General features: G+C 44.2%; 1 protein-coding gene across 12 annotated transcripts in view; it reads left to right on the forward strand.

Moving 5' to 3' along the window:
- myo9ab (myosin IXAb) overlaps positions 1-13,405 on the forward strand; it is a 236,284-nt gene that overhangs the window by 125,753 nt on the left and 97,126 nt on the right. For all 12 annotated transcript variants that reach the window (XM_014123951.2, XM_014123952.2, XM_014123945.2 and 9 more), the window contains one exon: positions 3,109-3,198. In XM_014123951.2, the coding sequence (XP_013979426.1) occupies positions 3,109-3,198 (90 nt within the window). The remainder of the gene's footprint in view (positions 1-3,108; positions 3,199-13,405) is intronic.

Below are 13,405 nucleotides of genomic sequence, written 5' to 3' on the forward strand. Positions count from 1 at the left end.
ATCCAATCAGTTTTCCACATTGATTTCAACGTCATCATATTTTGTTGAAAGGACGTGGAAACAACGTTGATTTCAACCAGTTTCTGCCCAGTGGGATAAGACTTGTTTTCATTTTCGACATTGAGATGTCTTTTGAAAACTGGGTGACTAGAGCTCATGACAGCCAGAATATAGTGATATATATATATTAGACACACACACACTCTCAATCAATCAATCAATTGTGGCATGGCATCCATAATTCGTCAGCGAATTGTTTTCAAATGTTTGCGTAGACTGCAAATCGTTTTTTATGGTGTTGATTGCCACAGGCTAGCGAAGAGGCCAATGCAAGGGTACTAGTGCAAAGAAATCCCTCATAAATCAAATATTTCCAATGAGATACACACCACCCTTTACGAATCCCATCCTACTCCTGACAGTTTGTTGGAGTATTGTCACCCCCAAAAGCTGACATTGTTGAAATGGTTGTTTGAGCAGAACTGGCTGAACTTGCACTGTAAATACATGGTGGTCTCATTTGAAACTGCCAAAGCCCCGTTAGGACCAGCGTGTACACACACACACACACACACACACACACACACACACACACACACACACACACACACACACACACACACACACACGCGCGCGCTAAGCTAAGCTTGACATTATACTGTAGGACTAACATTATTAGACAATGGGCGTGTTCCATTTGAGGAACTCAAGTGGGAGACATAATCGGAAGAAAAAGCATGGCAGATGGGTGAACAGGAGGTCCATAGAATATCTAATTCTATTCAGAAGTTGTGCTGAGAAGAGTGTCCTTATTTTTGGGGTCCGGATCACATTCTCCTTACAAAGGAGACTTCTTGACCCTTTTCACACTACGGAACTGAGCCAAATCGGCCCATGGGAAACTGTACCGCAACCAGCCTGTATACACCACAGTTACTGGAACCATGCTGAAAAGGAAAATATCTGAGCCAGCACTGTACGGTTCCGATCAGGTCGATTAGTGTGAAAAGGGCATGGGATTTGGATGTGTTGTAGCCCCAGTTCTCTGACTCACGCTTCCACTGCAGTGCTAACGAACCCACACAAGTGCCTTGTGGGATTGGGCTTGCATTAGACACGCCTGCCTCCTTAACCACAGCTCTTACACTCTGTGTACTGCTGCATCTCCCTCCTACAGTAGAACCGCAATACATCATCACTCTCCGCTGTTGTTCCACAGCTACGGCATCTGACTGCGAATGCTGGCAGCCAGCTGAGCATTTCTCCTGTACCTCAGAATGTAGCCTGTCATTGTCACAGGTGATATATCTAATTGTGCTGTGCTTTAAAGACCAGAATATGTTATAGGAGGGCATCAAGGTATCTTTCTACACTACTTAAGCAAACTGACTGACATAAAGCCTACATAGCGCTATCAAAACCATGACGTAACCGCTAGCTGATGTCAACTTACTGTAGAAACTCTGACCGGAGCCTACTCGACAGTCGGCCATGCTGTTCTCATTTACCTCAGAAGTGAGGGATTGCGTCGCTCTACCCACGGACACAAACCACAAGGATTACGCAGTCTACCCTGTTGAGTCACTGATAAAATGATCAAAGTGTGTTGGAAAGCCTGACAAGTGTGCCACAGGGTATTATGCAGAAAGGGGAACCAGTTGGGTGTTTTTAAAGGAAGAGAGTCGTTTTTGTGCCGCGAGTACCATGTGATTTATGTGGACGTGAGATGAGGCACATGCTCACCACATGTTGAGGGTCGGAGAGAGTAGAAGCACCTTCGAAAGGAAATACTGGGGTTTCTCAATGCTCTGGTAGAGTAGTCGCGGTGTCACGTCATTCAAACAAGGCAGGGTTTTGCTGAATTAATGGGATAGCTCGGCCCAAATGATTAGATACTAATGCCATTAATTTATACAGCGGAGAGACAGCCCGCAACTGAAGATTTGGGTTTGCTTACTTGGCTAGGGATAAGCTTTAGCACTAGTGTCTGCTGCAAAACAATGTGCTTGATAGCTGTTAGCGCTTTTCTAAAAGCATGCCTAAATCACCTCAAAACCACTAACATAAGCAGCAAATATCTAGAACATAAACATGTATCATATCATACCACGGGTGAACTATCGGTCACCAATTCACCATCTTTGCGTTTACTACACTGTGGTGTCACGTGAGCAGCACTTTCCACAGGGAAAGCTAATTGGCTGTAGTGTAGACTGATGCATGAATGGGAATATGACTGGCACGGACTTCCTGTTTCTTGTGGGGGGGGGGGCAGAACAGGAAGAGGAAGTGGAGCAGGGTCAGATGGTAGAGTTGACAGACTGGTTCCTCTGGCCGGACCTCAGGGTCCCAGTAGTGCTAGGTGGAGCTAGGACGGTGTTAAGTGATGGGTCTATGACAGTAAAACAGTTCCAGTGTCAGTTTGGGCTTTGCTTCAGGGCACATCTCCCATTAACTTGATTGAGAAATGTATTAATATACAGTAACAGCACAGATTTCTTTTTTTCTGTATTAAAAACCTTGCAAGAGAATGGAATCTAAGCGCGATTACCAGGCGACAGTCATGAAGCACAGACCAATCAGTGAGCAGTAGAATTAGCTCCGCACCCAGTGGGGGATTACCAAGAAGTATGAACTTAAATCTGATTAGTGTCCCTCACAAATGCTGCTGTTTACATCAAAGACCATTTTATAAAGGAAGCAACTGAAAGATCAACGCCCTGCTACTTCACTCTCTCTCTCGCAAACACACGCGCACACACACAGGGTACCCTCTGCCGCGTCCTCAGCAGCATCTGTCAGCATAATCCCAGTGGATGGATGAGTGGTCAGATGTGTGTGCAGTGACAGCTGTCTCTCTCAATGGGCTGTCTGCTGGGGCCAAGGCTAGCAGGTTCGTGAGCGCGTGCGCGTCTGTGTCCTGCTCAACACAAGGAAGCTAATCTCAGCTAACCATATCAGTGTCACTTAGAAAGAGGGGGTTGAGTAGAGTATTGGCTAACCGCTATCTGTTATCTAATGTATGTATGCAACTAATAGCTATGCACTCTATTCAGAGTGACTTCCTGTCTCTGCTTTGACTGACCTTGTGCTTGTCTATGTCCGCAGGTGAAGGAGGAGATGCTGTTCGAGGCTCTGACCACCAGGAAGACTGTCACGGTGGGAGAGCGGCTGATCGTGCCATACAAACTGGCAGAGGTGACCGCGAGATTTCCTGCTCTTTTTATGATAACAAACATAATAACACAACTGCACCAGACCACACAGGCAGCTTTGAACCCTAGCTGACCCCACAGTGACAACAACACAGCCTCAGAGCTTCAGAACTCTCCTAGCTATTTCATCTTGTATAAAGTTTAGGGACTTAGTTTATAGAGTCGTGTTTATGAATTGTTGACAGCCGAAATTCTTAAGGACACTACTTGTTTGCTTGGATTTGCTTTCCTTCCGCCGAAACTCAAAAGGCTTTTGTAGTCCACAGGGGGAGGGGCGTACAGTACATTCCAAAAGGCCTCGAGAAAGCAAAGCGGAGTCGCTTTGTTTTGGCCGCAAAGTGCGTCAGTGGTCAGGGATTATAAAGGGCCGTCTCAGGAGGGTTTGTTGTGGTGGCGCTGACTCCCCCCCCATTCCTCAGGGTTGTGGCGTTATGGGTCTCTTCCTCTGTGACTTTCTGTTACTATGTGGTGTTAACCCCCTTAGCGCCAAAAAAGCGTCATTGTCGCCCATGTATGCCAAATCTCGCAGAGAGCCTATTTGAAATGACATTAATACAAAACCTGGGTTGAGTTCATTGACGGAAAAAGTTTCAAAATTTTTTTGCAACAGCAAACAGAACTGTTATTTTGTTTTTATGCCTAATGAACACGGCCCAGCATTCGCGTTCAACCATTTCATATGAGTTCCTGCCTGTCACCCACCAAGGCCCCCTGGGGGTGTTTGTGTTTCAGAGGAAATCCTACACAAGGCTAGTCTATAACGGAGCTCTCCTCCAACGTCCCACCCCCTTCTGGTTACACATTAGCGACTAGCTACACAATAGCTGCATCCATCCCCCCAGACAGTCATGTGGTCTCCGCCTAGGAATGTGCAACCTCCACTGGAATATACAGCCGGGCCAGAAACCAAATCCTGTTTCTGTATTCCTCAGCCTCTCCATATACAGTCGTAATAGAGGCTCAGACAATGGGTTTTAAAAACGTAATCCTATAGGAAGACTGTGGCTACGATACATACTCAATACTTACTGTTACCGTAGCTCTGTTGTTCTGCTAATGCTATGGAAGTCCCCCATCCGCCACAACTTAATGTGGAGAGAGAGAGAGAGGTCTTTGAGGAGGTGGAGAGTTAAGACAGAGAAATAAAACAAGGGGCCCTCCACTGCATGGAAATCCCCATCTGTCACAGCCTAATATGAGCCTTTTCGAGAAAGGAGCGAGGGATGGAGAGAGATTCCATTTGGTGTCAGAAGGAAATCTGCACAGAACAGCACCAAGCATGTTCTCTACACTACAGTACATCAGTAGGATAAGGCTGTGGTTGTTGTTGGCCCGGCAACTGTGGAGAAAGGGATAAGTGACTGCAGAGGCCGTAGCAGTTCCCCTGGTCACTGAGACATCTCCTCTCTGCTCCCAGAGGAGAAACTAGGCCTATACCATCTTTCTTCCTCTCCCCCTTACTCGCTCCCCCTCTCTCTCTGTTTCTCTCTGTCACCCTTACTCTCTCTCCTCTCTCTATTGACTCGGGCTGCATTCCAATAGGTTCTGTGCGACCTTTCCCTCCTAACATCAGATAGGTGAGAGAGAGAGAGTGTTTATTAATTGTTTTGGTCCAGTAGTAAGGCTTCTCTCTGTTCCCAACTAAGGGGTTAACACACATGAGGAACGGCCTGAGCGGTTGGATACCTGGCAGTTTCCTTCTCTCATGACTTAATTGCTAGTTTATTCCACTGTCAATTATATATTACCAAGCATTAACCTAGTTATTTCATGGAAGATGTCCTATAAAAAGGAGCCTACTGTAGCTAAGGCTCGCTGCATGCTAGCTAATGAGAGAGGTAGAGCGTGTGTTGTAATTAACCACGGCTCTGCTGTGCATTCATGTGCTTTAGATTAAATAGTGCCACTCTATATCAAAGCTATTTAAATGTCTTTGCAGCTAACGTACACACAATCAAACACACACACACACACACACACACACACACACACACACACACACACACACACACAGTCTTATTTTATTAACCTTGTGGTGACACAGAATTGATTCTCATTCAAAATCCTGTTTTCCTTAACCTTAACCCCAAAACCTAACCTTAATCCTGAACCTAACCTTTAACCCCTAACCCTAAATCTAAACCCTAAACCCCCTACAAATAAATAGCCTTTTTCCTTGCGGGGACAGGCAAAATGTATCCAGTTGGTTGAATCTTTGTTTACTATTCTTGTGGGGACTTCTGGTCCCAACATGTATCGTTAAACATGTTACACACACACACTTCTATAAACTGGCTTCACAAACAGGCAACCAATTGGACACAAACGCTTCAAAAACACACACACACACCCCGTCGGAGAAGAGGCTAGCAAGTTATTTGCGTTGCGGTCTCATGCAGGGTGTTGTTTTACTCCTCCTGTGGCTCGCGGAGCGCGTTTGTAAGACATTAGAGAGAAATAGCAAGGCCCCCTCTGTTAGGCTCCTCGGCAAAGGCTTCTAATTACCGAACACCAGCCAAGACTTTGTTACAGACTCGACCCCAGAACAGTTTACTAAACTCTCTCTGATAACTTCCCTCTAATTATTTTGTCAGCCTCTTGGGTGGCCATCTCATAAACTTTGTTTTCAGGCAGTTTTTTTCTCCTCTCCATCAAATTCAATGTCCTGACATTTCTAGCACTGTAGGTCCATTGTGGTAAATAATTTAATCTGGTTGTGACGTTTCCTGACAATGGAGGTTCGTTGACGCGACACATTGTGTTTGACAATCCCTGGTGGACGTTTTGAGCAGTTTTGATTGGGAGTGTCTTTTGAAACTGTTGCATAATGCATGTGGACTTACATAACCTTTGGGAGCAGGAAACAGCGAAGCTCATACCTCTAAAAATAACGCCTAGATCAATAATGCATTAGGGAAGAAGAGGAGGCTTTTTAAAACACATATTTTTAGCTTGGTCACGATTCTCTACTCCCCTGGAGCTAGTTGAAGCTGTTTAGAGACGTACTGCAAATGCACTGCACATTAAGGGTGCATTCAGGGATACAACACAATAGTCCGTTTTAATAGAAATGTGTTGCGTATCACACATTTTTACTTCCTCATAAAATGGTGTTCCCCTCGACCTAGTCGAATTGGTTTAAACACACGTACCTGCCTGCTGACACTACTGTACATTAGGGTTGTGTTCAGGGGCACGCAAGGTTACCGAACGTTCATAATAAAGTACAAATGTGTAGTATGTAAGCCTAACAGACATAATTCTCTGTCATGTAGAGTATGTTGGGCATGCCTCCAGTTACAGCACAGATCTGTGTCTGACCAGCCACAGCCCACCAGACTTAAACGCCATTCCCCTTCCATAACACTCCTATTATAATAGCTTAGCATATGGCTGTTACGGTGACCGTATTACCTCCACAACGGCAGTCACGAGTCATGACCGCAGTCAAATTCCACGTGACCGTCGAGTCCCGGTAACTAGACTTCTCCGAAACGGTGCTCTGTTGGTCATTAATAGCCTACCAAACATGCTTAACTGCCAGTCGCTAATCGCCTGGTACTCTGCGCTCTATTGTCCCTCTAATCACGTTGGCGTTAATGCAAATGCATTCGAATATCAAACACTTCATGAGAGCCCTGTTATTCAGAGTTTGAGCGGAATAGGATCACCTCATTGCGAGAGCCAATTTCTCATAGCTGGGTGATGCATGGAATGAAATAAGTGTTTTGCAACATTTCTGTAGGCTATGCTATGCAATTGCGTAGGAGAAAACAGAGTTTTGATGGCCTCTTAAAAAGAGGAGGATCCCATCAGTTTTCTCTAGGCTTACTATGTTTATTTTCTTATCTTTGTTAATATTAAGCACATTGCTTCACTTTACAACCGGAGTATAGCCTAGCTGGCTGGCATGAAAATGAACCGCAGGAAAAGCGTCCTCCATTCGCTGTTCAAGTGCATAGGGATGATGTATTTTTTTCCCCCTGCCCGTGTTCCGACAGGTGCATGAAAATGGCCCATTCGAAATCAAAACAAATTTCACACATATATTATTTAGTATATGTAAAAACGAGATTAAATTGAGAATAGTCTGATGGGGGAGAATATTGTCACTTGTGAATAATGCCCAGCGTGTGCAGTCTAACGCCAGAAACAGAGCATGCATTCACTTGTGAATAATGCCCAGCGTGTGCAGTCTAACGCCAGAAACAGAGCATGCATTCACTTGTGAATAATGCCCAGCGTGTGCAGTCTAACGCCAGAAACAGAGCATGCATTCACTTGTGAATAATGCCCAGCGTGTGCAGTCTAACTCCAGAAACAGAGCATGCATTCACTTGTGAATAATGCCCAGCGTGTGCAGTCTAACGCCAGAAACAGAGCATGCATTCACTTGTGAATAATGCCCAGCGTGTGCAGTCTAACGCCAGAAACAGAGCATGCATTCACTTGTGAATAATGCCCAGCGTGTGCAGTCTAACGCCAGAAACAGAGCATGCATTCACTTGTGAATAATGCCCAGCGTGTGCAGTCTAACGCCAGAAACAGAGCATGCATTCACTTGTGAATAATGCCCAGCGTGTGCAGTCTAACGCCAGAAACAGAGCATGCATTCACTTGTGAATAATGCCCAGCGTGTGCAGTCTAACGCCAGAAACAGAGCATGCATTTTTGTTGTTGTTGACTTTTTCAAATCATAGCCGCATGCATCATGTAGCCTAGCCAATAGGCCTATATGTGTTAATAAGGTTTGAATCGCAACTAAAGTAGCCAAATAACTCTAAGCGTAGCCTATAGGTGACCGACCACCTTGATTCGGTCTCATGTGTGATGCCAGGACAACAACCTCTCCCTCAATGTGAGCAAGACTAAGGAGCTGATCGTGGACTATAGGAAAAGGAGGGCCGAACAGGCCCCCATTAACATTGACAGGGCTGTAGTGGAGAGGGTCGAGAGTTTCAAGTTCCTTGGTGTCCACATCACCAACAAACTATCATGGTCCAAACATACCAAGACAGTCGTGAAGAGGGCACGACAAAACCTTTTCCCCCTCAGGAGACTGAAAAGATTTGGCATGGGTCCTCAGATTCTCAAAAGGTTCTACTGCTGCAACATCGAGAGCATCCTATAAACTCTCCAGTAGTAGTACCAAAACATTCAAAAGCCATTATCTCAAAAGTGAGGTTACAAGTTTTAAACTTTCAAAGCAGAATTACTTTCCCATTGTTCCTCAAATGCAGTGTATGATATACCATTTTGTATCTCTGAGTCTCTGCTTTTATCCAATGTAAAAAACACCATTTCAAATTATGCTACATCAAATCAAACCTTATTTGTCACATGCGCCGAATACAACAGGTATAGATAGACCTTACCGTGAAATGCTTACTTACAAGCCCTTAACCAACAGTGCAGATCAAGAAGAGTTAAGAAAATATTTACCAAGACTAAAATAAAAAGTTAGAATAAAAAGTAACAATTAAAAAGTTATAATAAAAAGTAACAATTAAAAAGTAACAACAATAAGAACAACACGGCTATGTACAGGGGGCACCGGTACCGAGTCAGTGTGCGGGGGTATAGGTTAGTTGAGGTAATTTGTACATGTAGGTGGGGGTGAAGGGACTATGCGTTGATAATAAACAGCGAGTAGCAGCAGTGTACAAAAGGGAGGGGGAGGGGGGTCAATGTAAATTGTCCGGTGGCGATTTTGTTAATTGTTCAGCAGTCTTATGGCTTGGGGGTAGAAGCTTTTGAGGAGTCTTTTGGTCCTAGACTTGCGCTCCGGTACCGCTTGCCGTGCGGAAGCAGAGAAAACAGTCTATAACTTGGGTGACTGGAGTTTCTGAAAATTTTATGGGCTTTCTTCTGACACCGCCAATTCTATAGGTCCTGGAAGACAGGAAGCTTGGTCCCAGTGATGTACTGGGCCGTTCGCATTACCCTCTGTAGCGCTTTACGGTCAGATGCCGAGCAGTTGCAACTGGTCTGGATGCTCTCGATGGTGCAGCTGTAGAACCTTTTGAACCTTTTGAGGATCTGGGGACACATGCCAAATCTTTTCAATCTCCTGAGGGGGAATAGCCTTTGTCGTGCCCTCTTCACGACTGTCTTAGTGTGTTTGGATCATGATAGTTTGTTGGTGATGTGGACACCAAGGAACTTGAAGCTCTCAACCTGCTCCACTGCAGCCCCATTGATGAGAATGGGGCAGTCTTTTACTGTAGTCCACAATCGTCTCCTTTGTCTTGATCACGTTGAGGGAGATGTTGTTGTCCTGGCACCACACGGCCAGGTCTCTGACCTTCTCCCTGTAGGCTGTCTCATCGTTGTTGGTGATGTGGCCTACCACTTTTGTGTCATCGACAAACTTGATGATGGTTCGGAGTCGTGTCTGGCCATGCAGTCATAAGTGATCAGGGAGTACAAGAGGGGACTGAGCACACACCCCTGAGGGGCCCCCGTGTTGAGGATCAGTGTGGCGGATGTGTTGTTATCTACCCTTACCACCTGAGTGTGGCGCAGGATCCAGTTGCAGATGGAGGTGTTTAGTCCCAGGGTCCTTAGCTTAGTGATGAGCTTTGAGGGCACTATGGTGTTGAACACTGAGCTGTAGTCAATGAATAGCATTCTCGCAAAGGTGTTCCTTTTGTCCAGATGTGAAAGGGCAGTGTGGAGTGCAATAGAGATTGCATCTGTGGATCTGTTGGGGAGGTATGCAAATTTGTGGGTCTAGGGTTTCTGGGATAATGGTGTTGTTAGCCAAGACCAGCCTTTCAAAGCACTTTATGGCTACAGACGTGAGTGCAACGTGTCGGTAGTCATTTAGGCAGGTTACCTTAGTGTTCTTGGGCACAGGCACTATAGTGGTCTGCTTAAAACATGTTGGTTTTACAGACTCAGTCAGGGACAAGTTGAACATGTCAGTATTCCATCTGGCCCTGCGGCCTTGTGAATGTTGACTTGTTTTAAGGTCTTACTCACATCTGCATTGGAGAGCATGATCACACAGTCGTCCGGAACAGCTGGTGCTCTCATGCATATTTCATCGATGCACTTATTGATGAAGCCAGTGACTGATGTGGTGTACTCCTCAATGCCATCAGAAGAATCCCGGAACATATTCCAGTCTGTGCTAGCAAAACAGTCCTGTATCTGCTTCATCTGAACGCTTTCTTTTGGTCAGTCACTGTGCAATCGTGTATAAAAAGAGTTTTGACTGGCCACTACTGTATTTCTTGAGCTGCTATATTCTATTTTTCAATTCTTAAAATTAAGCACATTAATCCACTTTACAACCGGTTTAGCCTACCTGACGAATTAAAAACATAACCGCGTTCGCTATTCGAGTGCAGGCTACGGATGACGTTTTTTATGTGGGCCATTCTAAGTAAAAAATTATTCCATACATAATTAGTAGGCCATATGTAAAGACCAGATTAAATTGAGAATAGTCTGATGGGTGAGAATATTAACAAGTTGTGAATGAGAGACTGATGAAGTGCGTGTGGCCTCTGCAAGAAACAGAGCAGAGCTCATGCCTTTTAATCATTTGTTGCATCATGCAGCCTTAGAATGTATTCGAAATCAAAACATGCAGCCTAAGGTTTGTATCCCAACTAAAGTTGCATGAATAACTCTGATTAAGCATATGGGACGGTAGCGTCCCACCTGGCCAACATCCGGTGAAATTGCAGAGTGCGAAATTCAAACTACAGAATTATAAATATTTAACTTTCATAAAATCACAAGTGTAATACATCAAAATAAAGCTTAACTTCTTGTTAATCCAGCCGCTGTGTCAGATTTCAAAAAGGCTTTACGGCAAAACCACACCATGCGATTATCTGAGGACAGCGCCCCGCACACAAAACCATGAAAAACATTTCAACCAGGCAGGTGTGACACGGAAGTTAGAAATAGCGATATAATAAATGCCTTACCTTTGATGATCTTCTGTTGGCACTCCAAAAGGTCCCAGTAACATCACAAATGGTCCTTTTGTTCGATAATGTCCTTCTTTATATCCATAAAAACTCAGTTTAGCTGGCGCGCTTCAGTCAATAATCCAACCAGTTTCCCTTCATCAAAATGCATACAAAATGAATCCCAAATGTTATTAATAAACTTTTCCAAACAAGTCAAACAACGTTTAGAATCAAACTTTAGGTACCCTAATACATAAATAAACGGTAAAATTTAAGACGGAGTATCGTTATTGTCTTTACCGGAGAAAAATACCAAAGAACGCGCTCTCATTCACGTGCTTGGAAACACTACAGCCAAAATGGGAGCCACCTAGAAAAACTACAATTTCTGGCAAATTTTTCCAAAATCCAGCCTGAAACTCTTTCTAAAGACTGTTGACATCTAGTGGAAGCCCTAGGAACTGCAATCTGGGAGGACTTCGCCTTATAATAAAAGTGACAGCCATTGAAAATAGCGGTAGGCTGAGTTTTTTTTTGGGGGGGGGGTGGTTTGTCCTCGGGGTATCGCCTGCCATTTCAGTTCTGTTATACTCAGACATTATTTTAACAGTTTTAGAAACTTTAGAGTGTTTTCTATCCAGCTTTACCAATTATATGCATATCCTAGCTTCCGGGCCTGAGTAACAGGCAGTTTACTTTGGGCACGCTTTTCATCCGGATGTGAAAATACTGCCCCCTACCCAAGAGAGGTTAATTAACGGACAATTACCATGAGACTAGCATTTATTTGCATGACAGTTACCGGCTGACAAAATTTAATGACCGCCATAGCCCTAGCTTAGCATGCCTTTCGTCACCTTATTAAGTAGAGAGCATATTTTCCCTTTGGCTTGTCGAGGCACAATAATCGTCTATCATGTCACTGTTGCTTTTTATGGATCGATGACGTGTCCAAAAACTGATTTGTGTGTCTGGAAACACTTAAAGCTGTAGTGTTGTAGCACAGCAGGGCTTGGAGTGTAGAAAAACCAGAGGAACCTGTCATCTGGCATGCTAACAAACGTTACACTATTGTTGGCTAGCTAACATTGTTAGCATTAGAGGAATGTAGCTGGCATGCTAACATGTTACCAAAGATGGTACAGTATGAAGATTCCTAGAAACTGCTTCTCAAATAAAAATCCCTGATCACGCTTGTAGGCGGTGTTGGCTAGCTAAGCTCATGCAGAGAATTAGTCATCGGGTGTCTTCTTGCACTGAACTGCGTATGTGCAGGCCGTCAAATCAGTCACTCCTGCGATATAAAGTTGTTTTTGATGAAAATGAAATCATGTCCGTTTTTTTACTTTCGAACCTTTCACGAAACTTTCACTTCTCACATTGATTTCCCAAATCCCGGTCTGGCCTGTAGAGTCTGCTTCGCGAAACGTTGCTGGAAGTATCGCGATGTTGGGCCTCTGATGTTACACTGATATTGGCTAGCATTGTTAGCATCTCCTATTCATTCTCCACTAGCAAGGCATGGTTCCATGTAGCCTACCGCTGTCTATCCCAGCTGAGTTATACAGTTGGCACCGGTTTAGAGAAAGTTAGGCTCAGATGGTGTCTTTACAGAGATCCACACATTATACAATCCGGATGGACGTAGAAGGAGTTACGAATTATAGATATGCCTTCAGTAACAGGATTTTCAGAAACAAGTAACCCCCTAAGGCTACGCTTTGTAGCCTTCTAGGGCGTACATGAGTGAATGCACAACGTCCAATATAGGGCTACACGTTCTCCAACGTCTCAGCACCACTTCTTGTGTCCTCCTTAACCTCTTACATCTAGACGTTCCGGTAGCGGAACACCTGCTCCAATATCCAATGATAGGCGTGGCGCGAATGACAAATTCCTCAAAAATACAAAAACTTCAATTTTTCAAACATATGACTATTTCACAGCATTTTAAAGACAAGACTCTCCTTTATCTAACCACACTGTCCGATTTCAAAAAGGCTTTACAGCGAAAGCAAAACATTAGATTATGTCAGCAGAGTACCCAGCCAGAAATAATCAGACACCCATTTTTCAAGCTAGCATATAATGTCACAAAAACCCAGAAGACAGCTAAATGCAGCACTAACCTTTGATGAGCTTCATCAGATGACACACCTAGGACATTATGTTATACAATACATGCATGTTTTGTTCAATCAAGTTCATATTTATATCAAAAAACAGCTTTTTACATTAGCATGTGACGTTCAGAACTAGCAT

The sequence above is a fragment of the Salmo salar genome, chromosome ssa10 (genome assembly GCF_905237065.1).
Source record: "Salmo salar chromosome ssa10, Ssal_v3.1, whole genome shotgun sequence".
Lineage (NCBI taxonomy): Eukaryota > Metazoa > Chordata > Actinopteri > Salmoniformes > Salmonidae > Salmo > Salmo salar.